Raw genomic sequence first — 27906 nt, 5'->3', positions numbered from 1 at the left:
AGGTTCCGCTTCGACGTCAGTGCCTTTGCCCAGGCGGGACCCGCGTAACGCAGTACCGAGGTGACGACACTCGCAAGCAACCGTTTTTTGGGGCTGCTGAGGCCCCCAGTTCTGCGCATCATGCCGGAGAGAGCGTCAAGCGCCCTCATTGCTTTGCCGGCGGCCTGCTCAGCGTGAGTCCTGAAGCTAAGCCTGTCGTCGACCATTTGTTTGTAAAGTAAGCGTTTGCAAACAGTGTTTACGCTCAGTTTTACGCTTCGTTTTACGTCTCCGCGGACGCATAAGCTTTTTGACATAAGCGTAAACGATTTGACATTACAATTTTATTTTACGCTCGGTTTTACGCTTCGTGCGGCCCCAGCTTAAGATTTTTTGGAGTTTGGCTTGTGTTATTGGGCAAGCACCAGACACGATATATGGCTATATGGCACGGATTTCGCCACTTAAGCCTTAAATGGGGTCGGTACTGTGTGGCCAAACCGTATGCGAGTCCCACTTGGCATTGCATGCGACGCCCGAATATTGCACAATTTTCCTGATCGGGTTTGACACACATTATTTTGGTTATCTTGTCTGCCCTTTGGACCCGCAGGAGAATTTGGCCGATCGGAGCGACAATCCTTTCTCATCCTCACGCACCCTTTCGGAAGGTTTGTTATCCGAATTCCGTAACACACCATCATCCGCAGGCGCACGGACAGTACACAGGCAACGGCGCGTCCACTCGGGAGCATCGCATCGGATCGTGGTGAAGAGTGAAAGGAGCAGAACCCCGAAACTACACTGCCAACATGTCAGAAAACAAGAGCCCGATCAAGTATTTCCTGTCCGGAGGGTTCGGAGGAGTGTGCACGGTGCTGGCGGGCCATCCACTGGACACGATCAAAGTGCGCCTGCAGACGATGCCGCTTCCGGCGGCGGGTCAGGCCCCGCTGTACGCCGGAACACTGGACTGTGCTAAGAAAACGATCGCTCGGGAGGGCTTCCGGGGCCTGTACAAGGGCATGTCGGCCCCGATCACAGGCGTAGCTCCGATCTTTGCCGTCAGCTTCTTCGGGTTCGGCGTGGGCAAACGGTTACAGCAACGAACGCCGGACGAGGAACTGTCGTACGGGCAGCTCTTTGCAGCCGGAGCCTTTTCCGGAATCTTCACCACGACGGTGATGGCCCCAGGCGAGCGGATCAAATGCTTGCTGCAGATACAGCAGGGAGGCAACACGCCCCAGAAGTACAGCGGCATGGTCGACTGCGCCAAGCAGTTGTATGCCGAGGGTGGCATGCGTAGCATCTACAAGGGCGCCTTTGCCACGTTGCTGCGCGATGTGCCCGCGTCCGGAATGTACTTCCTCACGTACGAGTACATTCAGCGAGCGCTGGCACCGGCACCGGGCGTCAAACTGGACGCGTCGGTCGCACTGCTAGGAACAATCTTTGCCGGGGGCATGGCCGGCATCGCTAACTGGGCGATCGGAATGCCGGCGGACGTGCTCAAGTCGCGGCTGCAAACCGCACCCGAGGGCACCTACCCGAAGGGCATTCGGGACGTGTTCCGGGAGCTGATGAAGACGGAGGGACCACTGGCCCTGTACAAGGGTGTGACGCCCGTAATGCTGCGAGCCTTCCCCGCCAATGCTGCCTGCTTCATCGGCGTGGAAGTGTTTATGAAATTCCTCAACGTCGTCGCGCCGGGCCTGTAACACGGAAAGATTCGTTGGGGACCCTTCTTGGCCTCTCTACGTTAGCGCTACGTTCGCGTTGCTCGAACGTGTACTCACACGCATCACTCTCCGCTGTGGCCTCGGCGAACACTCGCGTAGAGTAGCGGGGCAAACAATCACCCCGCTGGTTCGGGAGTATTGCGGAACGAGGACAGTTGTGAAAAGTGACACCCAATCATTATATTCTGTTATTTTTGTAATAAAATGTTATCGATTGTAGAATCCGTCGCCGCGTCCGCGTCCTCCAGCAAACCGGCCTTTTCGACCCGTTTCACCAGATGGAGCAGCTCGTCCGTATTGATGGCCTCTCGCTGACTCTGCTCGAACTCTGCGATAGTCTGCCGTTCCGTTTGGAGGCACGGTTCGAGCGCCCGGTGTACCTCGAGCTCCGCTTCGAGCGACGCCAGGAATACGGCTCCCCGGTCAACGGCCTCCTTTGCTTCGTTCACCTTTCGCTGCAGCTCTTCCAGCTCCTGTTCCGTCGTCTCGTTCTTATGCAGCAGATCCGTCGGTAGCAGCAGCCACTCCGGAATGGAGAATGTCTCGCGGTACAGCGCGCTCAGTGCGTCGATGGCGGGCTGACAGTCCTTCTGGATTTCGTTGCACGTTTCGACAATTTTCGAACGCAGTTCGTCGGCCTCCGGTTCCGGTATGCGCCGCTTCTCGACCAGCTGCTCCGTGAAGGCACACATCGTTTTGTGCAACGCCGATTTAATCAGCTGCTCGTCTGTGAAAGCATCGGAACGTAAGAAGGGCAGCCAAAAGCAATATCACGAATTCTTACTCTGCGCCACAATCTCCTCGGCAGTGAAGTTAAAATGCTGCAGCTCATACTCCTCTTTCGTACGATCCCGTTCCATTTTGAAAATAATGCTCGAGACCGTTTCGTAAACAACGCCAGCAACAACACACCAACTGACAGTTCTCTGACGGCGGCGGCGGCCGTCAACAATCCCAAGGTTTGTACAGCAGACGGGAAACCCAACAACAGTCCGCCCGAAAGAAAAAATAATTGATTAAAACGGATAAAAGCCCAGCTAACCCGGTAAGCTCGTGTAAGTCGTGGAAATTGTGCAAAGTGTTAATAAAAGCTTTGCCATCAGTGCAGCATTAAAGGATAAATACGGTCCGCCAATCGTCATCTGGTGAGGTACAAACGCTGTATAAGTAGGCATAGCTTGCAGATCATGTCCTTCATCTGATACTCTTTTGTGCTATTTAGTTTCTTTTTGTCGTTTGTTTACCACGACGCCAGCCCAACAGGATGTGCAAAACTGTTGTCCAGTCCAGTATTCCTATCTTGTTGCGCCAGAGGTACCACAGACACAAAGAGGATCTATGGATTTTACTCCCATAAATTTCACCACCATGCCGTCCGCCGCCAGGAACCAGCTATCTGTGTCGTTTGCAGAGTTTTCCAACATAAATTTTCTTCGAATTTTCACTCCTTTCTTCGAGCGGTACGGGAAATTAAGTTGTGAGCTCGTTGAGGTTCGTTCCCGCAGTAGCACGGCCGTTCCCGCCTGTTCCACCGGCGGATCGTCCTTTGTGACGTCGACTACGTCTTTCAGAATGTTCGGTGATGGATGTTCTGACCGGTGACAACAGACAGAACAGAACACCGCCTCTCCTGCTCCGTTGCATTGTTAAACACTCTTCGATCGCTTTCTTCAATCTCCATCTCCGACTCGCTATCGCTAGTATCGATCTGGTAGTATCGATCGGCTTCACATCGTCGTTTTGAAGGTCCCGGCGCTTGGCTTTGACGATATTGATGTAGCGACCCGACCCACCTTCAACCACCTCTCTAGCCCTGACTTTCGGTCGTTCCAAGGGAAGCGGTATTTTTGTTTCATTTCTATTGACTTTCGAACTAGGCGGATGCAAACGATCCGGAAGCGCCTGCAAATAGGGATCGAGCAATACTGGGGGAGAAATCGACTGGTCGACCCCACTGGCCAGAGGGAGAAGAAGAAAAGTGCTAACGCAGTGCAGTGCGTGTGAAAAGTGCGCGAAGCCAGCGCTGTGCCAAGGAAAAGAACAAATCACTTGAAGCAACACAAAATGATGATTGATTGCATTGAATCGAACAACACACTTTTGCAAAGCTGACAGATTCGGTCCACAGATTCGGATTGTGAACCGTTACAGTTCAAAATGTATAACTGTCAGAATAAACTGACAGTTGTTTGACTTCGAATTTCTAAATTCGAATTCGAAATTTTCGAAAGACACCGGGGACGCAAGAAAATACATCGACTATCTCGCTCTTGCGTCAGCTATCTCTTTTCCGTTCGTAAGAGAACTCACAGAAATGAGAGAGAATAGCGAAATACAGAGAGAAAAGAGGCGCTTGGTCAGTTTCGGTAAAGAAAGGTCAAGTTCAAAAGTCAGGTTTGCATTTCTTCAATTCATAAAACAACATTCATAAAATATTTGACGTTTCGTGTTTTGACGTTAGGACAAATTAACAAAGATAGAATATAATTTTACTAGAGATAATAGAGAAAGTAGAGAGAAAGTGTTTGCGTCGCGTGGAAAAGCGAACATTTTCAATCTCGCTGCCCCCGCCACCATCCGTCGGGGTGACCACAATGACCCGTTCGTCGTTCTTCATAAAAGAGTAAACCATCGCCGAGCGAAGAAAACTCGAAGAAAATGCCGCACCGCGCGTAGCATTCGTCGGAAACCATTCGTATGTTTTGTGTATTGCCGTGTGCGTCCTCGGTCGCGTAAGTTGTTCATCGGAGCGCCCGTGGGTGCGAATTTGTGGGTCGAAAGGTGTAACATTCGATTCCAGTTTTCCGATTCATGTGACACATGTTCTGCAGAAAGCGCCACCGAAGACCGTGCGTTGTTTTGCGAATGCGCGTGCAATTTTCGCGATGCTCCGCTCCCTTCGCCCCCTGCCAGCGTAGCGTAACAATCCCTGGAAAAGTTGTGCCGACGGTCGATGAATCAATCGCAGCCAGCCAGGACCTCCGTTCATTTTCCTTTCCAGCTCCTTCGATCCCGTAAAAGCATAAAGAGTGCGTCGCGCCGAGTGGTTGTGTGTGTATACAAAGTGCACCAAAAGCATAAGACGCGCGTCTGTGTGTGAGTGTGCGTTTCTCGGTCGATTATTATTTTGACTGAACGTCCGTCGGCGCCCTGCTTTCCCATTAGAGAGAGGCCAAAAGAGAAAGAGAGACGGAGAGACGAACGAAAGAAAGAAAGAAAGAATACGGTGGCCACGGCGCGCGGCGGCAGGTAGTGGAGCGAATAAAGAAGACACCGCGCTTGGTGTGTTCTTTGCACCGTCCTGTTCTTTCTCTTCCGATCCGATTTCCGTATGGAACGCACCTTGCTCCAGCCGTGCGTGTGTGTGTGTGGCATCAAGTGGAACGTCTTGTTTGGTTTGTTGTGATGAGGGGCCGAAGAAAATTGTCACAAAAAGTTCGGATCGACATCCAAAGGGGGTTGTCTTTGCGTAAATCTCGGCCACCGGGATTGACAGTGCACCCCCCTCCGGTCATTCCGAAAATTTGCTTTTTCTTCCCGGCTGCTGCTTCCTGCTTCGCGCACCACCATTCATCGTTGGTGCGATGTTTTTCTCGTCCTTGCCGTACTATTTCATCGAAAATCATCGCCACACGCATCCTGCAGAGTAATGGTGTGCGAGCGTGCGCGCGCGCGCCGCCGAACCACGGTCACCACGGTCCGGTCCGCGGCCAGGGCTTTGTTTTGGTCGCTGCAAGCAACACAAACAGCCGCGGCCGCGAGTGAAGTGAAGACAAATCCAACGGTTGCTGGGTTTGCGGTGCAGTTGCAGTGCCGCTGCCGGTGAAAACTGCATCCCCCGGACCAGACCAGACCAGCGGCCCATCAATCGGGCCTGCACGGGGGGGTGCTAATCAGTGATGCGTGCATTGGAAAACAGGGAAATACCTCCCGTTCGCGTACCATCCGTCGGTCGATCCGCCACTAATCGTGGCACAAAAATGGAAAGAAAATGGTGCGGAAAGAGTGCAATTTGTGTGTGTGGCTTGCAGGAGGAGAAACTGGCCAACATACTGGTCGTCAGAGTGTGGCGTGTGGCGGGGGGGAGCATCGGAAAAAAGAAAACTCAAGTGCCGGGGCCGCCGGGTGGTGGTGCCGTGAGTGTTTTCACACGCGCCTCAATTTCCTCTCATTAGAGGGGTTTCCGCAGTTCTCCAGTCCAGGGTTTGCCAAACGCCGGTTTGATTTATTTATTACCACCACGCGGGCGCCCGGTGTTGACGGGGCCAGGGTCGGCGTGAATTATGATATTCCCTTTTGCTAACACTCCGTTCCGCTTCTTTTTAAGGTTCCGTTTTTTTCTGTCGGTGCGAATGTAACCTAATTTTAGATCCACCGACTTCCGGTCGTGCTTCAGGACATGCTGCTTGGTGCCGGTTATCGGCGGATCCCTAGAGAGAGAGCACGTACCGTCGGGTAATATTTATGATTTGCCATCTATCGGCATGGCCCGTGATAACGTCGTCGGCGGGTTCGGTACCATCAATTTTGTGAAGCGTGCTCGTGTCTTGCTTGTTCCGAAGCGAAATTCAGTGTAATGTCCACAGTGCCGTGCTTATCAACCTAATTTTTTCTGTATTAATTTGCTTCTGTTTACAGCTAACGCTATCGAAATGTCGATCGGTGGTGCGTTCCTCATCTCGTAGCTGAGATGTCTGCCTCTCCGTTGGGGCCGTTGGGTGTTTATGGAACGTATGAGTGTGTAAATAAGGCTTAAATTGAGTGGGACACCGTGTTCCGTTGGTCGAACGCAACGAACGATCGGTTTTCTTTGCGGAAGAAAACTAGAAAAGTTTCAACAAACACACACGCAGACTGGAAACCGCAGCCAGTTGCGCAATCCGTGTGCGAGTGTGTGTTCGATCCAGCACGCGGTAACCGGAAACCGATCGCCGGAACATGCAGCAACCACTGGTCGCCGATTGTTGCCGTATCGCGTTACCGTTACCGGTGGTGGCGGTAGCAGTTCCGTGGTTTCCACTCTTCCCGGCGCCCGGCCACCATTCATCGACACCCGGCGCCAGCTGTGTCGCTACCACCGGCACCACCGATAATAATGCCGAGCGTTCCCTGTTCCGGTTCGATCGCTAGACGGTGGGCGGAAAGGGGCCCGACGGGTGGCACAAAACACCACAACCGTCGACGATCGTCGGTGGTGCGTCACCGAAAATCGATCACCAGAAGCAACCCACCCAAGGTCCAAGGACCGGTTTCTGCCTAGTGCTGCGTGTGTGTGTGTGCGTGAAGGCCGGAAGCTGGCCAGCTGAGCATAAAAAATACCGAAAACACCAGCTACCAGATAGCAAAAGTCAAAGGGATCAAAGCGAAGGTTATCGGCGCATAAAGTGTGGATGTGCTAATCGATCGCCGATCGATCGAAACCAGTGGCGCGAGTGGTTGTGTGCACCCCGAACCATTGTTGTGTGTGATAAGGCACGTCCGTGCCCACTACAAAGTAAGAAACAGCCTATCAGAGAGCAACGAAACACCAAACCCGTGTCGGACAGAGGGTTGCTTCCTTCCTGGCCGCGCGATTAAATGACGCGTGCGTGAGTTAATCCGCGAAACGGGCACTCGACGCAGCGACGGACGGGCAGTACCTTAGGTTTAATCATCAAACAAACATACACCAAACGCGGCAGCAGTCCTTATCGCCCCCCGGGTCACGCGTTACTTGGTACATTTTTTCACGGTCGACCGATCGACCGATCGAGGGGCGCAGATTGCTCACTAAACACCCGCGATCACCACCATGGACGGCGTGCGGGCCCTGGACATTCTGCCGTTGCTGAACGAGCGGTTCGCGCTGTTGTCCGGCGGCCGCGACAACCGCGGCGGACCGATCATCTGCTTTCCGGCGACCACCAAGCGCGAGCGGATCAAACCGGAAGACATCAAGCGGGTCGTGAGCTACTTCATCGGCATACCGAGGTGAGACCGATGGTCAGCGGTAAATGAAAACAACAATTAAGAGACCCACCAAAGGGCGCGCGCGCGCACCTCATTTGCGGCTGAAAAGGACGTGACATTTTTGACGCGTTCTGGGGATGCCAAACCCGACGTCATTTGACGAACGTACAACTTCACGTGCGGCTTGCGGCTTGCGGTCGAAGAAAACAAACATTTGGGTTACAACGCCGCACGGTTGGCGTGTTGTGTGTCGGTTGGCCGCACCGGTAAAAAAACAAAAGAACTCTTCGGCAAAATGTCGAAACCAAAAGCATAAAAATGTGCCACCCCGTAAATGGAGTGCGCCGCCGCCCGAGCTCTGCGGCGTACACCCATTACGGGTGCCCATTTCCAGGAAACTTTTCACCGTTTCGTCACCCGGCGCGGTTCCCAAAACATTCCGGCGGAATTCGGGTGGCCGGGCGCGCTCCGTTGGTTCTGGTTTTCGTTTCACCGCCAGGTGTGCGGACGGACGGACACGAGCGCGAGGAAATGCAGGTTAATAAAGATCGCTGTACCGGTCTCCGGTGGTGGAGCTAAAGAGTGGAAGAATGGAAGGGAACGGAATGTTGGTTAACATGCAACACGAATTAGAAGGTAGTGCCGCTTGTCATAAAACGTGCAGAAACCGCGCCGTAGACCCCGTCATTAATCCGTTTTTTAATACATACTATTTGTATCTTTTAAACAAAAGCGGGCTAATTGGGATTAGGACAGAAGTGGGCTAAAATGGGATTAGGCTTACATACAAAAAAGGACCCAATTTGTTTGAGGCAGGTGAAGTCAAATGATTCACTTTGCTTGCACTTCAAGGTATTAATTGAAAAAGCATTTTGAAAATGCCCTGGGTCCTAATGTGATCTACACGGTGAGCAAATTAACGCGTACTTTTTCATTTGGTTATAAATAAAAACGGCTGAATATTTTTCGATGCTTGAACTTTTATTTGAAAGGTATATTCATACCATTTTTTTATGGAAAACAATTTTGTTCTAATGTTCATCACGATTTGCTTGGCAGTAGCTCATTCGGTCGACCTGTTTTTGAGTACATTTTTGATTGTATCTGGTCCTATTTCGGCAATAGCAACTTGAATTTCGGTCTTAAGGTTGTCAACAGTTGCTGGTTTGTTCGCATAACGTAAATATTGATTGTGGCTGTCGCTGTATGACGTAGCGCCGTCCTGTTGAATCCAAATGCGGTCCAAGTTCTCAGCTTCAATTTCGCTGAAAAACCAATCACCCAAAATCCGCACCAAACAGTTACTCGTTGTGGGTGCATTGGCTTTTCTTGCACGACGTGTGGGATTTCTGAACCCCAAAAACGACAATTCTGCTTATTAACATAGCTACCGAGATGGACATGATCTTTGTAGAAATCTAGTAATTTCCTAAAATTTATATTTGTGATCGGGAGATAAAAAATTGTATGTCCGGATTCGTTGAGAGTCACCAATAAACTACCTTGAATAATCTTCGATTGCACGGAGAATGCACGGTCGATGAATACTTGATACTATTTTTTAACGCTGCTCGACGAAGCTGCTCGACCGTGCTGCTCGATGGTGCTGCTCGACTATTTGATATCCTTATGACGAGGTCGCTACATCTTCAATGAAATGTGCCTTTGACGAAAGATTTGACGACCTACCACTTTGGAAATAAATTTCTCATATTCCCAAATTTTCTGCAAACAAAATTTGTATTTTATACCTAAAATGTGAAGAATCAACCTTTAAAATAAAAGTTGAAGCATCGTCAAATATTTAACCGTTTTTTTAATAACCAAATGAAAAAGTGCACGCTAATTTGGCCACTCTGTAGCTTTGAAAATATCGTCTGCGATCGCCGATTGTTTCATCCCGTTTGGGTCTGTTTGTGGCTCCGTTTGATAAGAACACTGCCATCAATGAGTTTAAAGTCTATCAATTTGCAGGTCCCTTTCAAGCGAAAGGCTCATTATCCATCGTTGATTTTTTCTATCGAATTCCGTCAGCCTTTTAAAGGATTACTTCACGCGCGCGTGTGTGCAGCGGCGTCGGTGGTTGCTAATTAGCTAATTAAATCCACTCGCGCAATCCTTTTGCGTTCGCTTGCCCAAACACTCGATTGTGGAGCCGCTCGTGTAGTATGTGGCCGTTGCGGTATTGGTTTAATCCCCGGAAATATGGCTGCACTTGACGCGACGCTTCTTCGTCCGTGCTTCGTCATCCTGGCTGACGGTCGTACATCGTTAACGGGACGAGGACGAACGAACAGAGTGGCTCAACAGCGCGGTTGCGGCTGGGAAAAGCGGAATAGCGGAAACCCTATCGAGAAGTACCTCTCTCTCTCTCTCTCTGGGGCGGAACGGAAATGCACCGGTTTTGACCTCGGGGGCGACCTCCGCCGGCATTCTTTATTTTTACCGGGTCACCCACCGGGGTCTAGTGTTTGGCTTAGGCCTAATTGGATTGCAGAGGCCGAAACTCAGAAGATGCACCCACCGCCACCGTCGTCATCGTCATCGTCGTCGTCGGGGACCATTGTGTGCCACTTTCCGTGCCGATCCGCGCAATGGGAGTTCGCTTTTCCGGCCTCTTCCAGCGTGTGTGCCGGGTGTGCCTGAGAAACGCTATCCGAAAAGGTCTTTGTTTTTGCAACCGCAAAGAGAGGCGCCCAGCTTCGCGACAATTATGACATCTCGCGCTCTACCGATGATGATGATGATGATGATGATGATGGTTCTTTGCTGAGTGTGTCGTAGAAGAATAATAGAACAATGCCAACACCCATCCGAGGACGGCGGGGCATTGTTTGGTCTCTTTCTCTCTCTCTCGCCACCCGAAAGAGGCCTTTGGAGCTTTTGATTGTGGGCTTTGTTTATGCTATCGGCTTTTGTGTTTCGGTGACCGCAAGTGGGTGGCAATTTTCTTTTCGAAATTTCCCTCTAACGGGCAAACGGCAAAACGATCACGCAAACCTCCGGAACGCCGTCTTGAGGTGCACTCGAACCAGGATATCTTTTAAGAATAATTGAGAGCATGTGTGGCACACTTCGATTGCATCCATCCCGATCGCTAGTGGTCAGTGGCGAACTTTCGGATGGCGCACCGCATGTGCGGTATTAGTTTAAATTTAATGTTATTTGCCTTTCGCGGCAAAAACCCGCTCGCACCAAACCATAATTGGAAAGTTGCATTATTTATGGAGAGCCTTCCCGGCACACTATACTACCGGCATCCGGCCGAGCCGAGCGGTTGGTAACTTATTTGCAACTGCACTATTAATTAGCTCGCCGTTAGGTGTGATGGGGGGATTAGGTAATTTATTTAATACCCTTTTAATGGCCAACGGCTGACGCAGCATTGGTACAGTGACTAACAGCGCACTGACAGCTCTGATCATTCTGGCCGCCACCGGCACTCGGTTTTCTATTGTGTGACATCTGCATAAACAAATATTTTCCAAATAGTCAAACACCGTCCGTAGTGCGGCGTCGTTTAGTTGTTTTGGCGCTCCAACACTGCAAACTACCGTCACCTCCGTTCCGGAATGACCCTCCGCTCTCCGGAAAGTATACCGTAAACTTTTCGGGCACTTCACTCCGGGGATTCCCGGCGGCGAGAAGTACCCAGGGGACCGAAGTGCGCATTCCGTGGAGAGGAATAGGTTCTGGGATCCGGCCAAACAAGCAACACACAGGCTTTTTATTGAGTCATCTAGTCGGCCACTTCCTTCGAGAGTGCCCTTCGGTGTGCGGGTATATTGCTCCTCGTAACACAACATAAAACCGCCCGCTTCCGGACACCACACCCAGCGCCGCCGGGTTCCGGTCAAATGCAATGCACACGCACACACGGCCCGTTCGGGTGATCCGAACGAATTGGAATTATTTATTGACGAACTGAAGCCATCGAATGGCCCCTGACCCGACATGCCATTCGTCGGCTATTGGACCGCGTGTTCATGCTGGGTAGAGGCCCACATTGTTGTCCCGTCCCGTCGCTAATCCCGTGAGAGTTTCCTTCTGGTGAAGCCGATTGTTGTTTAGCATTTTTGGAAACAACCCTATCGGTGACTCTCGAATTCTGCGACGCACACATACAAGATAATTTCCGGGTTTCAATGGCAGGTCCTAATGGTTGGTCCACTTTATTGCACGGTTCCGACAACGGTCGACCCGGGGCCTGGTCCAATTACTTGTGACACTTCCCCGAACGTTTGACGTTGACGTGTTTGGTAACGTTTCCATAAACGGCTAATTACTACGGTCGTGTCCTTGGGTTCTTGGCGAAGACTTCTGGGTTGCGTGGTGACAATGAAGAGTTGGAAGTAAAACGGAAATGTGATGAATGTTCTCTTATGATTTGAGGTCTGGGGTTTGAAACCCAGGAGTTCTCACAGATCACACAACTCGAACTCGAACTCCCTCCGAACAGACTCGTCCAGAGCTGTTCCAGTGGAATGCCCGCCCGCCGTCTCAGCGGCGGAACTGAAGCCAGAAACACCAGCTGGGATTCCAGGTTTTTCACTCAAAATATTTAAAGAACCGAAGCGAACGCTCTAATCAAAACATCTCCCGATCCGATGGAGCTCTCTCTCAGGGGCTTATAAACAGACCGCAGCGCGGGGCGTGAAGAAAAGTCAAAATTATTCCAAACCACCCCGAACACACGCCTCGAAATCGAATTCCCGCAACTTGAACAGGATAGGGGCCCCCCCGTAATCGATTGATTTGGAGTGGCCATTCGCCGTTGGGGGCTGCACTTGTAAAATGGCGCAGCTTGTGCACCGGACCAAAAGAGTCTGGGATTATTTCTACGCGGGCGTCGTCGGGCCATGTCTGAATTCGTGGTGCTCGACCACACTTGAGACCGGGTAATAAGATGTAGCGGCCTGAATTCTGGCCGGAGCGCGGCCTGGTTCGCGTAGTAGTGTTAAAAGGAAACACAAATATTCGATCCCTAGTGGGTTGGGTTGGTTGAAGAAGGTACGGCGACGGCGAATTCCTTTCCTTTCTTTCCGCGCCGCGCTGCAGAGAGTGTGTCGGAATACTAATTACGGATTTCGTTCGTTTGTGGTGCTCCCGATCTCTTCGCAGCGATGACAGCAAGGGTCTCGGGTTCACCATCATCGTCGACATGCGGGGCAACGGCAACACGGCGGCGAGCGCTAAGATGATCCTCAAGGTGCTGCAGGAGAGCTTCGGGGCGGAGGTCATCCACCAGGCGGTCATCATCAAGCCGGACAACTTCTGGCACAAGCAGCGCTCGTCGATCGCGAGCAGCAAGTACAAGTTCGAGACGACCACCATCTCGATCCAGTCGCTCGGGAAGCTGGTCGAACCGTCGCAGCTGACGTCCGACTTTGAGGGCTTCCTGCACTACGACCACAGCCTGTGGATCGATCTGCGCGTCGCGTTCGAGGACTTCCTGTGGCAGGCGAGCGACATCCTCGACCGGATCGACGACCTGCAGGAGGACCTCACGCACACCGACTGTCCGGAGGACGTGATCGGCGTGAAGCACAGCATCGAGGCGCACAACGAGATGAAGCGCAAAGTGCTGAAGCTGCCCATCGAGGACCTCGACCTGCAGGGCCAGAAGCTGCTCGGCAAGCTCACCACCTACTCGAACCGGAACGACGAGAGCTGCCACTCGACCTCGTCGCCGGCCAAGTGCCACAATCCGGACGTCTCGTCGGCCCTGAACCAGGTAAGCGCCAACTGTCGCCACGGTAATGGTTTTTAAATGGCAAATTTCCAGAACTCCAACGCTAATTCCTAGCAGTTTTCGACGAAAAACGGTCGTAACAATCATTCTAATGAGCTCAGGTGCCCGACGACAGTTCCGAAGGTCGGAAGGAAACGTTGTGCTTTTCGAGCATTTGTAGCATGTAGTTCGCGCGCGCCTTATTGTCACTAAGAAGTTAAGGTTGCTATCATTTTTAGTTATTAGGTGTATGACTTAATTCGTGCGGTTTTTTTTCGACATTTGTGACCAAAAAAATACCTACACCAACAAAACGTATGACTTAATGAAAGCATTGTCCGTCGTTAGCTACTACTTTCTGCCATCTTTTAGGTAGTTCCTTGATTCCGTGTCGATAGAACTTCTTCGCTTTAGGAGCGATCGCCTCAGAGACCTATTTTTCAATACTTTCATAAGAAGTGAACCCCTGTGCTGCCAAATCGTTACTCATGTAACGGAACAAATATTAATCCGAAAGAGCAACATCTGGTGAATACAGCGTTAACAGTTCCCATTCGATATTTTCGGGATAGGTTTTGACCGGTTTTGCGATGTGAGGTCGAGCGTTGTCATTTTGAAAAATCAGCTTATCATGTCTTTTATCCCGGTCTTGTCGTTTTATGGCCAAAACTTTGCTTCAAATGCATTAATTGTTGTTGATGGGATTGTCCTTCAATAATTTTATTAGGTTCTGAAAGCTCATAATGCACCACACCTTTCATATCCCACCATATGCACAGCACAACCGTTGTACAGTGAATATTTCGCTTTAGTTGCGATGGACCTGGTTAACCAGGCTGTATCCAGGGCTTTTTGCGTTTAGGATCCTTGTAATAACTTCTCTTTCTATCAACAGGTACAATTCGGTACAAGAACCCCTTTCTTTTCAACCGCGCAAGCAGAAATTCGTAAATGGTTTAACTTCTTTCAATGTCTCTTTTTTTAAATTCAACCCATAAGACATTTTTCTATTAATTCCCACGGCACTCAGGCGATGGGAAACTGTCTTCTGGTCGACTCTTAACATTTCTGCAAGTTGAGCAATGCTACCAATTCTTCATCATCAACCTTTTTTGACTGTACGTTCTTGGTATTGCTCTTGCAAGCCAAAATCACCACTTTTTAACCACGCAAACCAGATCTGACAAGTTCTCACAGCAAGAGCATGTTCACCATAAACATTCATAAAAATATCGTGATTTTCAGTAACACTTTCCTTCATGTTAGTAATGAAAAAGTACTCTCCAAAAAACATTTTATCAGGAACGAAACTTGACATCTTCAGATGCTTAAAACAGATGTTTTTACACTTTGACCAAAAAGTCTATACTGCGTTGGATGCGTAATGACAGTAGCTGTCAAAAACATATTTCAAAAAACAAAAAACAACAAAAACAACAAAAAATGTGACATTTAGTGAGTAATGCCATCCATTGTAAAACCACACGAATTAAGTCATACACCTAATACTTCTGAAGGTCTTCAAAGGGAGCTGGATTGTTTATTGTTTGGGAAAATTGTGTTAATACTTCCAGCAGATCGAAATAAGTATTTCTTGTTTGGCCAGAGAGAGGATCCTAATTTTGACAGCACCTGCAGGCGTCACTTTTTAGTTGTGTTTGTGAACAAGAACATAAGAATTGGGAGTCTTTTCGCGTTTTCGCTCGCATAGCATAAATAAATAATGCCCGTAAGTCTTACTGCCTGCGGGCTAGATTTACTTTTCGATCGGCGTGACACTTCCCTGACTGCCTGCAGCAGCAACAGCAGGTTAGTTCCCGTTCCGGAGATGGTGACCACCGTTGACTGTCGCTGCTGGCTGTTTGGTCGATTCCTAGTAACTGCTCCCAAATACTACCCGCCCCCCCCGTGGTGGTTCCGTTGTGACCCCCTACCGGGCTCTAATTTTGGCCTAATTTTATTACCGTTTTTCGATCGTAATCCACCAGAGGCCGTCGAAAATCGAAAGTGTCGAAAAGCTCTCGAAACAAAACCGGAAAAACACACATAAAAATGATGCGCCGCGCGGCCATTGCCGCCCGTCTGTCGTTGAACCGCGACACGCTCGGCGGCCTGGCGAAGGAGTAATGCCCCAAAGAAAGTGGCTGGCCACCCACAACACAAAGTCCAAAACAAAAAAATGGCAATCCGATGCGAACGACACGAGGTTAAAATCGCATTTATGATTATGGTGTGGCCGAAAAGCGAAACAAAACCGAAACAGAATTACGACGGCCCGCCCGCCGTTCCGAACTGTAGTTTCCATTCACACACATGATCGTGTGGCGTTTCCGTGCGTTCATTTTTTGTTTCCTTGCCTCAACGGTTCACCACCCGCGTCATGTGTGTGTGTTTTTTTTGTGGGGGTGTTTTGGGTGAATTGCGTTGTGAATGGACATGGAAACATGTTAACCGCGTTTTTCGGACCGGAAACCACCGCGCTTGGCGTTGTTTTCACTTTCTGGATTTCTTTCTCTTGTAGTGCGGGATGTTCCGCCGCCGCCCCAATTGGTGGCCGTCAATGGCCCAACAAAGCGCATCGAATTTGCGTAATGAACTTTTCTCTGCCCTGGCCCCCCCGAGCCGGGAGCGTTCGTCAGAACTCCGGATCGTCTGGCGACGCTATTTTGGCCACCGGCTCATTCGGGACGTCTTCCGATTTTGTGCGATCCGCACACGGTGATGACGATCGCGGTCCGTAAACGATGAGGATGTTGAAAAAATCACAGCACCATGAAAAGGGGTTACGAAACGCGCGATGTTCGCAGCAACGGGAATGTCCGTTTAGAGTCCGTTCTTTACGACGGCACTCATCGCGGTCGCGCACGAGAATTGCTGTTCAGAGTCTTCTCGAGATCGGGTGCCCCGATGCCGGTCAACCGGTGCGGATGCGCAATATCCGGTTGTCCGGCTGTGCCCCGGGACCGTTGCCATCTCCGCCGTCGGTCAGAAACAATCGGCTTTTGAATCGAGAATTTTCCCCCTTTTTGGTTTTTGCATAAATTACGCGCCCGGGCTGATGTGGAAAGTGAAAATTTCCCGCCCCCCGAAAAGCGATCGCCATAAAGTGTTCCGCAACACGCTCTCTGCTGTGGAGGATGACTGACCACTGACCGTCTGCCGTTTTTTTTTAACTTGGCCTCAGACGCCCTTCGAAATGGTTCGAAATCGAAACGCAAAATTGCATCGATTTCCGACAGTTGCGGCGGCGGCGTCCGGTGCTCCTTTTGCAATATCACAAGGCGGAAAAAAGGCCGTTGCCAAGTGGCGGCCGCCAACACAACAATCAAGAAAATGGATGCCGCCAAGACGAGCGAGAGTTTCTCTTTTTCTCCACTCTTTTTTTTTTTGGCATTGGCGCGTCTCGTTGTTTATTCATCAAAAAATGATGCCAATTAATTCGCCGATCGCGGCACTTCGTCGGGTCCACTCTCGTTACGTTCGGAGCGGCGTTTCGGCGGCTGTTTTGGGCCGGAAAGCGAGATAGAAAGAGCGTTATTTGGGAAGAGTGCACACATTATACGCTGCGATTGTGCACTGACGTGGCCATCATCAACGCCGCAGACTCTCCGACATTATCTAATCCATTTTGGTCCGCTCGGTCCGTGCTTTCTACGCCGCCGCCGCGGCCAGTGGCCGCGATTTTCCACTTTTTAATACCCCATTTTCCGACGCGCTCCGAGAGGAGGGTCTTGTGTTGCGCGTTGTCTTGCGCGTTGCGCGCTATAATTAAAACAAGTCGGAGAAGAATTGCTTACCGTGTCCGAAACCCGGCGCCGGCGATTGACTAAAGTAGCAATAAATGGCATTTTCCGGTGCGCGATCTTTTCCGCTCCTTTTTTTTGTTTGTTTCGACCGTCAACCGTCGCCAGGCGGGGCAGGGGGGGGGGGGGGGGGGATTGTTGTGATCCGCGTCCGACCGGTCTCGGGTCTGGTGATCCGCCAGCAGTGCCAGAATTAATCGACCGACCCGTGGTTCCGAAGTGGGCGGCAGAAGTGTTTATTTGAAATTCTATCGCCAAACGGTTGCGCCGCGCGTACACGTGGGGCGTTCCTCCTCTCGGACCCGTAAGACCCCTGACACTAATTGATAGTCCCTCGAGAGATTCGCCTATTTTTCGCCTTTCTCAAAACTCGATCGTCTCCGACGACTTTCGACTTCCGACGGCGTAGGCATTAGAAGCGGCATCGGGGCCGGATGGTGGGTTGTCCTAGATTTTTGCAGACTCTTCGTACCCCGCGGGGGCCAACGGGGGAAATTCTAGGTCGGATATAAAGTCTCGGCGTGGCAGGGCAGGAATTATATTGTTTTGCACTTTGTCAAAAGTTTGTTGCTGTCCGCGTTTCGTGTGGTGGTGGGAATCAAGTGGTGTGATTCGGGGCGGCAACATAAAAACGGTCCGCAACATCGACACAATTCAAAAGCAGTAGGGGGGGCAGAGCGCGGCGGTTATTACGAAGGGCCACGGTAATCGAGGTTTGCTCCGCTCCGCCTTTACCGTCGCGCTTTGTCGCCCAATAAGATCGCGCAACAAGCGAGTTTAGCATCGATCCAGGGAAACTCTGTCGTTTGGTTTTCCGTGTTTTCTCGTCCGACGATAATTTGTCCAAAACTTCTCACGGGCGACTATTTATGTCCCATCATAAACGTATTATTGGTGAACTTTTTGAGTTGGATTTAAGACTGCGGTCGGAACCGTTACGACGTCGTCGTCGCTATCTTCGACGACGATAATTGTATTTAAATTGCTTCTTCCAACCGTAAGGACACCGAAACTGGAGCAAATTTTCGCAATGATACCCGCTCCCGAGACCCGATAAGAGTTTGATTTGTCATCGATATTGTTCGAAGACGGTTGTGGTCAGCGATCCGAGTAATGAAGCCGAAGCGAACCAGGTCGAGAAGAGCCGAAAACAAAAACAAAGCCGATAAAATTAGGGATGTTCATTGAAAAACACTTAATTTTCTTATTTTTCGAGTTAGTGTTGGATATTTTAAACAATTATTGTCGACAGCCACAGCCTTTGTCCCCATTTTTGGTTCATTTTTTATGCCACGCTGGTCCCAGAAATTGCACCATCGGCTGTTTCCCGAAGTCGCTTTGGTTTTCCGTGGCCAAAACGTGGTCCTTTTCCATTAGTATCATCACGATCAATTTGTTTATGGTTGGAATTGGCCTCCATTAATCTGTGTTCTCCGGTCCGTTCCCTGCAGGTGCTGCAACAGCTGGAAGCGGTCCGCAACGCCCAGCAGCAACTGTTGGGCCTATGGCAGCATCGCAAAACGAAACTCGACCAGTGCTTCCAGCTGCGGCTGTTCGAGCAGGACTGCGAGAAAATGTTCGACTGGATCCTGCACAACCGGGACGTGTTCCAGGAGACGTACGTCGAGATTGGGCACAACTACGCGATCGCCAAAAATCTGCAAGACGAACACCAGCGCTTCGCCATAACCTCGCGTAACGTGTGCGTCAACATCAACCGCATACTGGCCGTGGCGGCCCGGTTGTACGAGGGCAATCACTACGCCGCCGGCCACATTCGGACGCTGGCCGCCCGGTTGGACAAGACGTGGAAAGACTTTGTCACGACGCTCGACGAACGGACGGCGGTGCTGACGCTGTCGGTCGTGTTCCACCATAAGGCGGAACAGTACACGGAGAGCGTGAGCAGCTGGGCGGCGGCCTGCGAAGCAACGATACCGACGCCGACGAACGTGGAGAGCCTGGAGACGGCCATCGGGACGCACCAGTCACTGTACGAAGCGATGTGCCAGGCGTACACCGAGGTGCATTCGACCAGCAAAAAGCTGCTCTATCAACTCGATCATCTGGTGCAAGTTTGCAATCAACCGCCGATTGTGAACACGCGGAAAAATGTAAGTACGACCGATAGTACGACAGGGGCCCAACCTAACGCTCAAAATACACCACTCTGCCTGTTTTTAGGAAAATGCCCACTTTAACGGTGGCAATCCGGCGGCCGACTACAGCGAGGGAGCGTCCCACGTGCTGGCGGTGATCCATCAAATTCTGGGCCACCATCGGGCCCTCGAAATCAAGTGGAGTGCAGGCAAGATGCGGCTACACCAGAAGCTGGCCCTGCGTCTGTTCCAGGAGGACGTGAAGCAGGTGCTGGACTGGCTGCAGAACCATGGCGATGTGTTTCTGCGGAAAAACCGTGGCATCGGCAAGAGCCTACAGAAGGCCCGCATCTACCAGACGAGCCACGAGCACTTTGAGAATGTGGCACAAAACACGTACCGCAACGCGGAGAAGCTGCTGACGGCGGCCGAAGAGTTGGCCCGGTCGGGTGAGGTGTCACCGCAGGAAATATTCTCGGTGGCCCGCGATCTCGAGGCGAACGTGGCTTCGTTCGCGGAGCGCGTCGACAAGCGGCGCCGGCGGCTCGAGCTGGCGGTGGTGTTTTACTCGAACGAGAAAGAGATCTGCGCCTGGCAGGAGCAACTGCACGCGGAGGTCACGAACGAGGAGTCGCTCGAGTTGGCCAACGAGCACCTGGAGGGCACGGAGCGGTTGCTGGAGCAGTGCAAGGAGCAAGAGGAGAGCACACTGAAAACGTGCATGCAGGCGATCGCCCAGGGCGAAGCGTTGTTGACGGAGCTGCGGCCGATCGAGGAGGAAGACAGTTCCGGGTCACTGACGGCCGTCCAGAATGCGGTCGATCGCATCAAGAACAACCGGCTCGATCTGGAGAACCTGTGGCAGACGCGGCGCATGAAGATTGACATGTACCTACGGTTGCGCATCTTCGAGCGGGATGCGCTGGAAGTGTCCTCGCAGCTGGAGATGTGGGCCGAAGAGCTGCAGCACACGGAGGTGTCGCGTGACTTTCAGAAAACCGAACAATTCCTGCGCCTCCACAATGAGTCCGTCAGCCAGATGCAGAACACCACGTACCAGGTGATCAACCAGGGCCAGGAGCTGCACAAGCTGTTCGAATCGTCCGGCCTGCTGATAATGGCCGACGCGAACCACACGGCCCAGACGCGGGTGCAGTATCTGCTCGAGTTTCTGCACGATCGCGAACTCGATCTGGAGGATCTGGCCGAGGCGAAGCGCATCAAGCTCGAACAGTCGATGCAGCTGTGCCACTTTCAGAACGACGCGAACCAGGTGATCTCGTGGATCCGCAACGAGGAGGCGCTGCTGATGGCCAGCTTCTCCATCCCGAGCACCTTGCCGGAGGCGGAGCAGCTGCGCAAGGAGCACGAACAGTTTCAGGTGCGCATCGAACGGCCGCACACGGCCGCGGTGCAGGTGAAGTACCGGGCCGATGCGCTGATGAACGCGAACCACTACGACCCGCAGAGCATCAAGGACATTGCGGACGAGGTGACGAAAAAGTGGCAAAAGCTGGTGACCTGCGCCGAGGAGCGCCACAAGCTGGTGACGGCTTCGTTGAACTTTTTCAAAACGGCCGACCAGGTGTGCAACGTACTGGACAGTCTGGAGAAGGAGTACCGGCGCGAGGAGGACTGGTGCGGAGGCGGCGGGTCGACGGACAAGGGCCAGCAGATCGTGCAGCTCATCACGAAGCACCAGGAGCAGAAGGAGGCCTTCCTGAAGGCGTGCACGTTGGCGCGCCGAACGGCGGAAACGTTCCTCAAGTACGCGGCCCGTTCGCTGCAGTTCTACCACGTGAACCCGAGCACGATCAACAGCGAGTCGCGCGTCAAGTCGATCCTGGACAAGCTGCTCACGCAGGAAACGCAGGTGCTCGAGTACTGGACGCACCGCAAGAAGCGGCTCGATCAGTGCCAACAGTTTGTGCTGTTCGAGCGGTCGGCCAAGCAGGCGATCGAGTGGATCCACGACACGGGCGAAGCGTACCTTTCGTCGCGCAAAAACAAACTGTGCTCGAGCCGCGAAGAATCGGAACTGTTGCTGCGCGAGCACAACGAGTTCAAAAGCACCGCCAAGGAGACCCGAGAACGGGTGAAGCTGCTGATCCAGCTGGCGGACACGCTGGTCGAGAAGGGGCACGCGCACGCCAGCTCCATCAAGCAGTGGGTCGCGACGGTCGACTACCGCTACAAGGACTTTAGCAACCGGATGGAGATCTATCGATCGAATCTGGAAAAATCGCTCGGCCTACCGGGTATCATACAGCAACCGGATGACAATAACCTTAGCAGTAGCAATAACAGTAACCATAGCAACAGTAACCATAGCAGTAACTCTAGCATTAGCAACGGCAAAGCCTCCCTTTCTGCGGCCAGCTCGAGCTCGGGCATCTCGTCGTCGGGCGGATCGGGCACCCTCGGTGTCTCGGCCGCCATCGCCGGCGCCTCCTCGTCCTCGATCGTGCTGGTGGGCTGTGGTGGTGGCGAGTACGGTAGCAGCAGTGGCATCGGGCCCGGATCCGGTTCGGGCGCAACGCACCACTCCGGCTCGTCGTCGTCCTCGTCGTCGGTGCTCGAGTACCGCCATTCGGATCCGTCACTCGAGACGAAGCTAAATGCTGCCGCGGCCGCCTCCGGAGCGGTCGGTGCGGCCCAGAAGGAGTTCAACGAGGAGAAGCGCAAATCGGCGCGCAAGAAGGAGTTCATAATGGCCGAGCTGCTGCAGACGGAGCGAACGTACGTGAAGGATCTCGAGACGTGCATCGGAGTGTTTCTGCGCGAACTGAAGGGTGGCCAAAGCGTGCCCGCCAACCTGCTCGGCAAGGAGCACATCCTGTTCGCGAACATTGAAGACATTTTCCAGTTCCACGAGAAAATATTTCTGCGTGAGCTCGAAAAGTACGAAACGATGCCGGAGGACGTGGGCCACTGTTTCGTGACGTGGGCCGCCAAGTTCGATATGTACGTGCACTACTGTCAGAACAAGCCGCAGTCGATGGACTACATGGTGCAGCACGGCGGCACGTACTTCGAGGAGGTGCAGCGGAAGCACAAACTCGAGCACTCGCTGCCGGCCTACCTCATCAAGCCGGTGCAGCGCATCACGAAGTACCAGCTGCTGCTGAAGGATCTGCAGTCGTGCTGCGATGAGGGCCAGGGCGAGATCAAGGACGGGCTCGAGGTGATGCTGAATGTGCCGAAGAAGGCGAACGATGTGATGCACCTATCGCTGCTCGAGCAGTGCGACGTACCGATTCACAATCTGGGTGACGTCGTGCTGCAGGACTCGTTCCTGGTGTGGGACAACAAACAGATCCTGATCAAGAAGGGCCGCGACCGGCACGTGTTCCTGTTCGAGCTGTACATTCTTTTCTCCAAGGAAGTCAAAGACACCAACGGCACGGTCAAGTACATCTACAAACATAAACTCCTAACATCCGGTAAGTGTCTCCTGGCGACGTTCTCCCCTCAGCCAGCCAGTTAACCGGCATGATTTATTTTTCCTGGTTAGATTTTGGCGTTACGGAGCACATCGAGGGCGACGAGTGTAAGTTTGCCATCTGGACCGGGCGCGCTCCCATACTGTCCGACTATCGGATAGTGCTGAAGGCGAACAGCCTCGAAACGAAGCAGCTGTGGGTGAAGCGAATGCGCGAAGTCATGCAGGAGACGTACTTCTCCGGCACCTCGTTCTCGCTGCTGAAATCACCGGCCAAGGTGAGCGGCAAGAACCTTGGCCAGCGGCTGTCGAAGGACATTGATGATACGCTCAACGACAACGACCAGGATGGCAGCTCGTTGGCCAGCTTTGGGTCCGGCAACACGACCGACAGTGAGAAGGTAGGCGACCGTGTCCGTTTTCATTCACAAAAAACAATCACACAGAATTAAGATTTTGGGCAAAACCCACCCGGACGGATAGAGAGACTTTCTAGTGTGCCGTTCCGAACGTGCCAAGCACGTAAAGTATGCCTTCCGCGGTTCAACATTTATGCCGAACCTCATTAAACGCAAGAAATGCTAATGCACAACACAACCGCCAGACGATGACGATGATGGTTTCCGGTCCGCTTTGGAGCATGTTTTCTACTTCACACTGAAGTGTGTTTCCCAATCGTTCCCTGGCACACGGTCCTGCCGCTCCAGAGTGTGCCGCTCCAGAAGAAAGGGGATGAAAAAGTGGAATACACAATGCCGCGCTGCTCTGAATGGCACTTTTTCTGCGACCACAACAGGACGATTGTGGACGGTTTGTGAAGGATAAAGCGGAAATGTAAAAGCAGAACCAACGAAAGCGTGGACGGCACGATTTCGTAATGAGTTTCAAGGGTGTTATAATGAATCCCGGGCTGTGCCTGTGGCACGGTGAAGTTTTCGTGCGGTGGTGATCGCGAACCATGCGAACATTTCTCGCAACTCTCCTGTGCTCACGGCAACGTATGCGTCGATCGTGGACGCGCCGTTACAAAAGTCCGGACCGCGGGACTACACACCGATTGTTTGATGAGCATGCGTCAGGGCTGGAGCCGACCACCGACCGCTGTAAACCACCCTACCGTAGCAATTAGACAAACGGGCGAAGCGCTCAGAAAAGAACTACTGTGTAACTAGGTGTGTGCGTTGAGAAACGAACTTTTAAAAAGATGGCTGTACCTGCCGATTTCAAAAATAACACACACACACATGATGGCCTCTCGTGGCTCGGAACGCACATTCAAAAGAGGTCCAAAAGAGATTAAATCGATACGTGGCATTGCTTTGCGCATCATCACGAACGCCGACCAGATCTACGTTAATGAAAAGTGTGCCGAAAGGCACCAAGGCACCAAGATTTCGAAGCTTCTAACGATCTGGCCTGGCTTCCCTGCATTGCGCAATGGGTGATTACGTGCCCTCTTAGAAGATTATGCTCCACATACACCGGTGAGCAACCTGCCGGAACCCGCATCACGGCTGCCACGCCGGAACAAGACGGTGCATGATTGCACGACGGAATGCAGAACAATGTCGTAATATGTACACACACACACACACACGCCCCGCCTTACATGCACTTTCTGGCCCCTTTGGAAGCCGCCCTAACGAGGGCGGAAACGAACAAATTGTACTGAAGTTACTATCCACTTGCCGGCTAGGGCTTGGCGTTTGATCAGCGCACGAAGCCTCCAGGAGGCTGCTTCCAAAACCTTATCCGGGACTTGCTGCCCCCCCCCCCCCAAAAAAAAAAACGATGTTAAATAACCAACCGCCCCTCGTGACCTTAAATTGAAATGCAAAAACGGAATATCTTGGGATCGGTCCCGGCCGCGGCTGAGCCCACAAATCACAAACATAACTCGGTTCGTTTCGGCTGCAAAGGCCACATGGGTCCAGGGTGCTTGCGAGGGTGCTTCGTTATGCTCACCAGGAACAAGAATTATCAATCAGTCAGCTTCAGCTACGGCAAAAGTGCTTAAATTTGACATCCGAGCGTAAGGGGTTCTGAAGCATCCCAACAACGTGCTCCTAGTGCTCGATGAATTCATTAAAGTTTCTGGCTGCCTGGCTGGCATGTGGCCGTTTGACACGTTTTCGCCCACTGATTACGGCACCTTTCGTGTTGAATCCCCACTCACCACTAATTGACAGCGCTCGCGTAATCCTGTTCCGAGTATGTCCTGCTGCCGAAAACACGACCACGACCACTTGAGGGCATACAATCCAATCCACGGCAGCTCCCGAGCAGCAATGTTTAATCAATTGACACCCGGAAATGGCCCATAATGCAATTATGAGATGCACCGGCAACAGTACGCGGCGGCAAGGCATGGGTTTCCGGGACACGTGCAACACCTCCGACAGCTCGAGAGCCAATTGTTGAAGAGTTGAAGCGTGATAAATTCAATCGAGGCACGAAAGCCGCCAACGAGGTGCTCACAAGCAACCCACTGGGCAGAATATGGATGGCTGCGGTTTAGGACTGCATTATGAAGGACGACCGCAGTTCGGGGTGACATATCGAAGTAAAAAAACCGTTCAAATAGAAGCATTCGATTTTCTAACCCCAAGTTACTTTCAATGATCGATCTTTTCATTTCTACAGAAGGCACATTTTTCAGCACGTTTTAGTGTCTTTGTCAAGGCTTTTCAATTCTTTAAGTGCACTGGACATGACATCTTCCCATGCAAAGCTACAAGTATAAATGTACAATAGAGCGGTTAAGCAAAAGTGCGTCCAGATTCAAAGTACTAAAATACTGAAGGGTTACAACCGATCAACACAATACTTGCCCTTCGATGAACGGAACATAATTGGACAGAGGCTGTCAACAGTCAGCATTAAGGAGTTTTGGTAACGAGAGAACCTTAACATCGCTCACGGAACAATTTGCTGATGACTGTTTCACAAACCTTACATTCTGCTTCTGACACACTTTGTGTCATCGCAAAGACACGAAAAGTCTTCTGGTGTGGTGCATGATGGTGGCTTTCGTAAAGCAAACGTTCCCGAGACCCCGTGTGGTGACTTAATCGTGCTCTATGGATGTAATTCCACTGAACTTCTTTTGATGGGCATGCACATAACCAAAGATTAGACGATACGCTCAGGCTCAAAGAGACCGCGTGTTGGCCAAAATAGCTGCAACGTTCTGCCTGAGATCCCAGACATTCGATGGATGGTTAGCGCTTGATAGAGCTAAACAGTTATTAAACAGGATTTGTGGAGAGACAATTCTTGGTTCAATTTCCTCGTGATGATACAGAACCGAAACGAAAGGTGTGTTGCTAAAAAGGACCGTTCAGATAGTTTCGAAAATTGGATCACATACTAGGCTGTTCAATAAGTTTTGTGCCTCGATACCAGAGGGCGCTGCTACGAGTCTAATTTTTTTTTGTCATATTGGTACACTCTTCATATAAACGTATAAGAAGTTTCATTTCAATTGGTCAATTATTTTTTTTTTGCAAGCGATTTAGTATCGAGGTGTAACAGTATTTTTTTCAATGGAAGAAATCAAGTACCGTGCAGTGATTTAATTTTTATTTTTGAAAGGTTTAAAGGCAAAGGAAAATTATGAACGAATGTTGAAAGTGTATAAGGACTCTTCACCTTTAATTAGGTTGGTAAAAGGGGGGTTTCTGAGTTTGAACGTGGTCGTAGTAGCCTTCAAGACGATCCATGTCAAAAACATCAAAAAACAAACACAACATCGGAAATCGTAGAAAAAATACAGGATATCGTTTTCGGAAATCGTCCAATCACTGATATAAATTAAGTACAAAACCTAACCAACTCATTGAACAGTATAACCAATATTTTGACTGAAGTTTTTAGTTCGAGAAAGCTGTTTGCAATATGGGTGCCGCATTCGCTAAAAACGCATTCGAATGCATCTATCTTGACAACAATTAAAGCGTTTTCGATAGGATATAGTGGATTTTGTGCATCGAATCATCACTGTGGATGAGACTTGGGTCTATCACTATGATCCTGAATCAAAACAAGAGGCTAAAGAGTGGTTACAACCGTTTTCTTCGGATCCAAAACGAGTTCGTTTAGAAATTGCCTAAAAAGATGTTAGCATCAGTTTTGTGCGATGCGAATGGAATTTTGTTAGCGGATTACTTGCAAATTGATAAAACAATACATTTCGATTGTTGTTGTAACCTTTTAGAGCAACTAAAAGCGAAAATTCGTGAAAAAAGACCCGGTTTGCAGAAGAAAGACAACCTCTTTCATCAGGACAATGCACCGTGTCACAAGAGCATTTTGAAAATGGCAAAAATTCATGAATTAAAGTTCGAATTGTTGGAGTATCCACCCTATTCATCAGATTTGGCTCCTAACGACTTCCATCTGTTTTCAAACCAAAAAAAATCGTGCGCGGAAAGGGTTTTTCATCAAATGATGACGTCATAACAGCTGTAAAAAAATAATGTGACACGTCGATACAAAATGGCTTATAAAAAAAATGGGTGACCGATTGAAATGAAACTTCACATACGTTCATTTGAAGAGTTTACCAATATGACAAAAAAAAATTAGACTCGTAGCAGCGCCCTCTGGTATCGAGGCGCAAAATTTATTGAACAACCTAGTATAGGCATAGATGTATTGGGATTATTAGTAGGGATTATTTTAAAGCGTATTTAGATTTAGAAGAACTAAAAATTTATAAGCGAATTTCCGATATTTTTTAACTACAATAGTATTTTCATCATGACTGAAGTTGTTCATTTTCGGCAGAAACACCTTGTAGTAACACATGATCTCGACAATAACTTGATTGGATTTCCTTAGCCAAATGCAATTAATGGGACATTCATTACAATAATCTCTTTGTGAATAAACCGCTCTCCAGCGGCCCGGAGACGCTAATCGACGAGCCAACCAACTACTACTCCAACGACCCGGATGTTACGTCATTGTTTTTCGTCCGTTTCTCCAGCCGCTGCACAAAAAGTTTTGCGTAAAACTATTTGAAAGTCGTCACCTGCCACGAACGATGATGAGTCTTTTCGTGAGAATTAGCAATGTGGGGCGCGGCCCAACACAGCACGTGTTCACCCCTATCTATTATTCATCTTCCCGAGCTGATGTCAGATCGAATATGGCAGGTGGC

The 27906-nt window shown here is 50.8% G+C and overlaps 3 protein-coding genes across 3 annotated transcripts; 2 read left to right on the top strand and 1 right to left on the bottom strand.

The window, feature by feature from the left end:
- The first annotated feature begins 602 nt into the window (after positions 1 to 602).
- On the top strand, positions 603 to 1863 carry LOC128267304 (congested-like trachea protein). Its single transcript, XM_053004110.1, has one exon. The coding sequence runs from the start codon at positions 792 to 794 to the stop codon at positions 1695 to 1697; it is 906 nt and encodes a 301-aa protein (XP_052860070.1). The 5' UTR covers positions 603 to 791; the 3' UTR covers positions 1698 to 1863.
- A 43-nt stretch (positions 1864 to 1906) lies between these two features.
- LOC128268039 (uncharacterized) lies at positions 1907 to 2590 on the bottom strand. The gene is made up of 2 exons (XM_053005036.1): positions 2503 to 2590; positions 1907 to 2445 (listed from the first exon to the last, which is right to left on the bottom strand). The coding sequence occupies exons 1-2, from the start codon at positions 2576 to 2578 to the stop codon at positions 1907 to 1909; spliced, it is 615 nt and encodes a 204-aa protein (XP_052860996.1). The 5' UTR covers positions 2579 to 2590.
- Positions 2591 to 7509: 4919 nt separating this feature from the next.
- LOC128278976 (triple functional domain protein) lies at positions 7510 to 23580 on the top strand. The gene is made up of 6 exons (XM_053017698.1): positions 7510 to 7688; positions 12789 to 13401; positions 18653 to 19315; positions 19386 to 22743; positions 22815 to 23143; positions 23539 to 23580. The coding sequence occupies exons 1-6, from the start codon at positions 7510 to 7512 to the stop codon at positions 23578 to 23580; spliced, it is 5184 nt and encodes a 1727-aa protein (XP_052873658.1).
- The last annotated feature ends 4326 nt before the right edge of the window (positions 23581 to 27906 follow it).

This window comes from Anopheles cruzii, chromosome 2 (assembly GCF_943734635.1).
Source record: "Anopheles cruzii chromosome 2, idAnoCruzAS_RS32_06, whole genome shotgun sequence".
Lineage (NCBI taxonomy): Eukaryota > Metazoa > Arthropoda > Insecta > Diptera > Culicidae > Anopheles > Anopheles cruzii.
This window is presented reverse-complemented; position numbering and strand designations above follow the sequence as displayed.

Excerpts from the sequence above, each read along its gene's own strand:
- LOC128267304 (XM_053004110.1), top strand. The coding sequence starts at position 792 with ATGTCAGAAAACAAGAGCCCGATCAAGTATTTCCTGTCCGGAGGGTTC.
- LOC128268039 (XM_053005036.1), bottom strand. The coding sequence starts at position 2,578 with ATGGAACGGGATCGTACGAAAGAGGAGTATGAGCTGCAGCATTTTAAC. Across the intron at positions 2,446-2,502 it reads CGAGGAGATTGTGGCGCAGA|ACGAGCAGCTGATTAAATCG; the intron begins GTAAGAATTCGT and ends ATGCTTTCACAG.
- LOC128278976 (XM_053017698.1), top strand. The coding sequence starts at position 7,510 with ATGGACGGCGTGCGGGCCCTGGACATTCTGCCGTTGCTGAACGAGCGG. Across the intron at positions 19,316-19,385 it reads TTGTGAACACGCGGAAAAAT|GAAAATGCCCACTTTAACGG; the intron begins GTAAGTACGACC and ends GCCTGTTTTTAG. Across the intron at positions 23,144-23,538 it reads ACACGACCGACAGTGAGAAG|GACGATTGTGGACGGTTTGT; the intron begins GTAGGCGACCGT and ends CGACCACAACAG.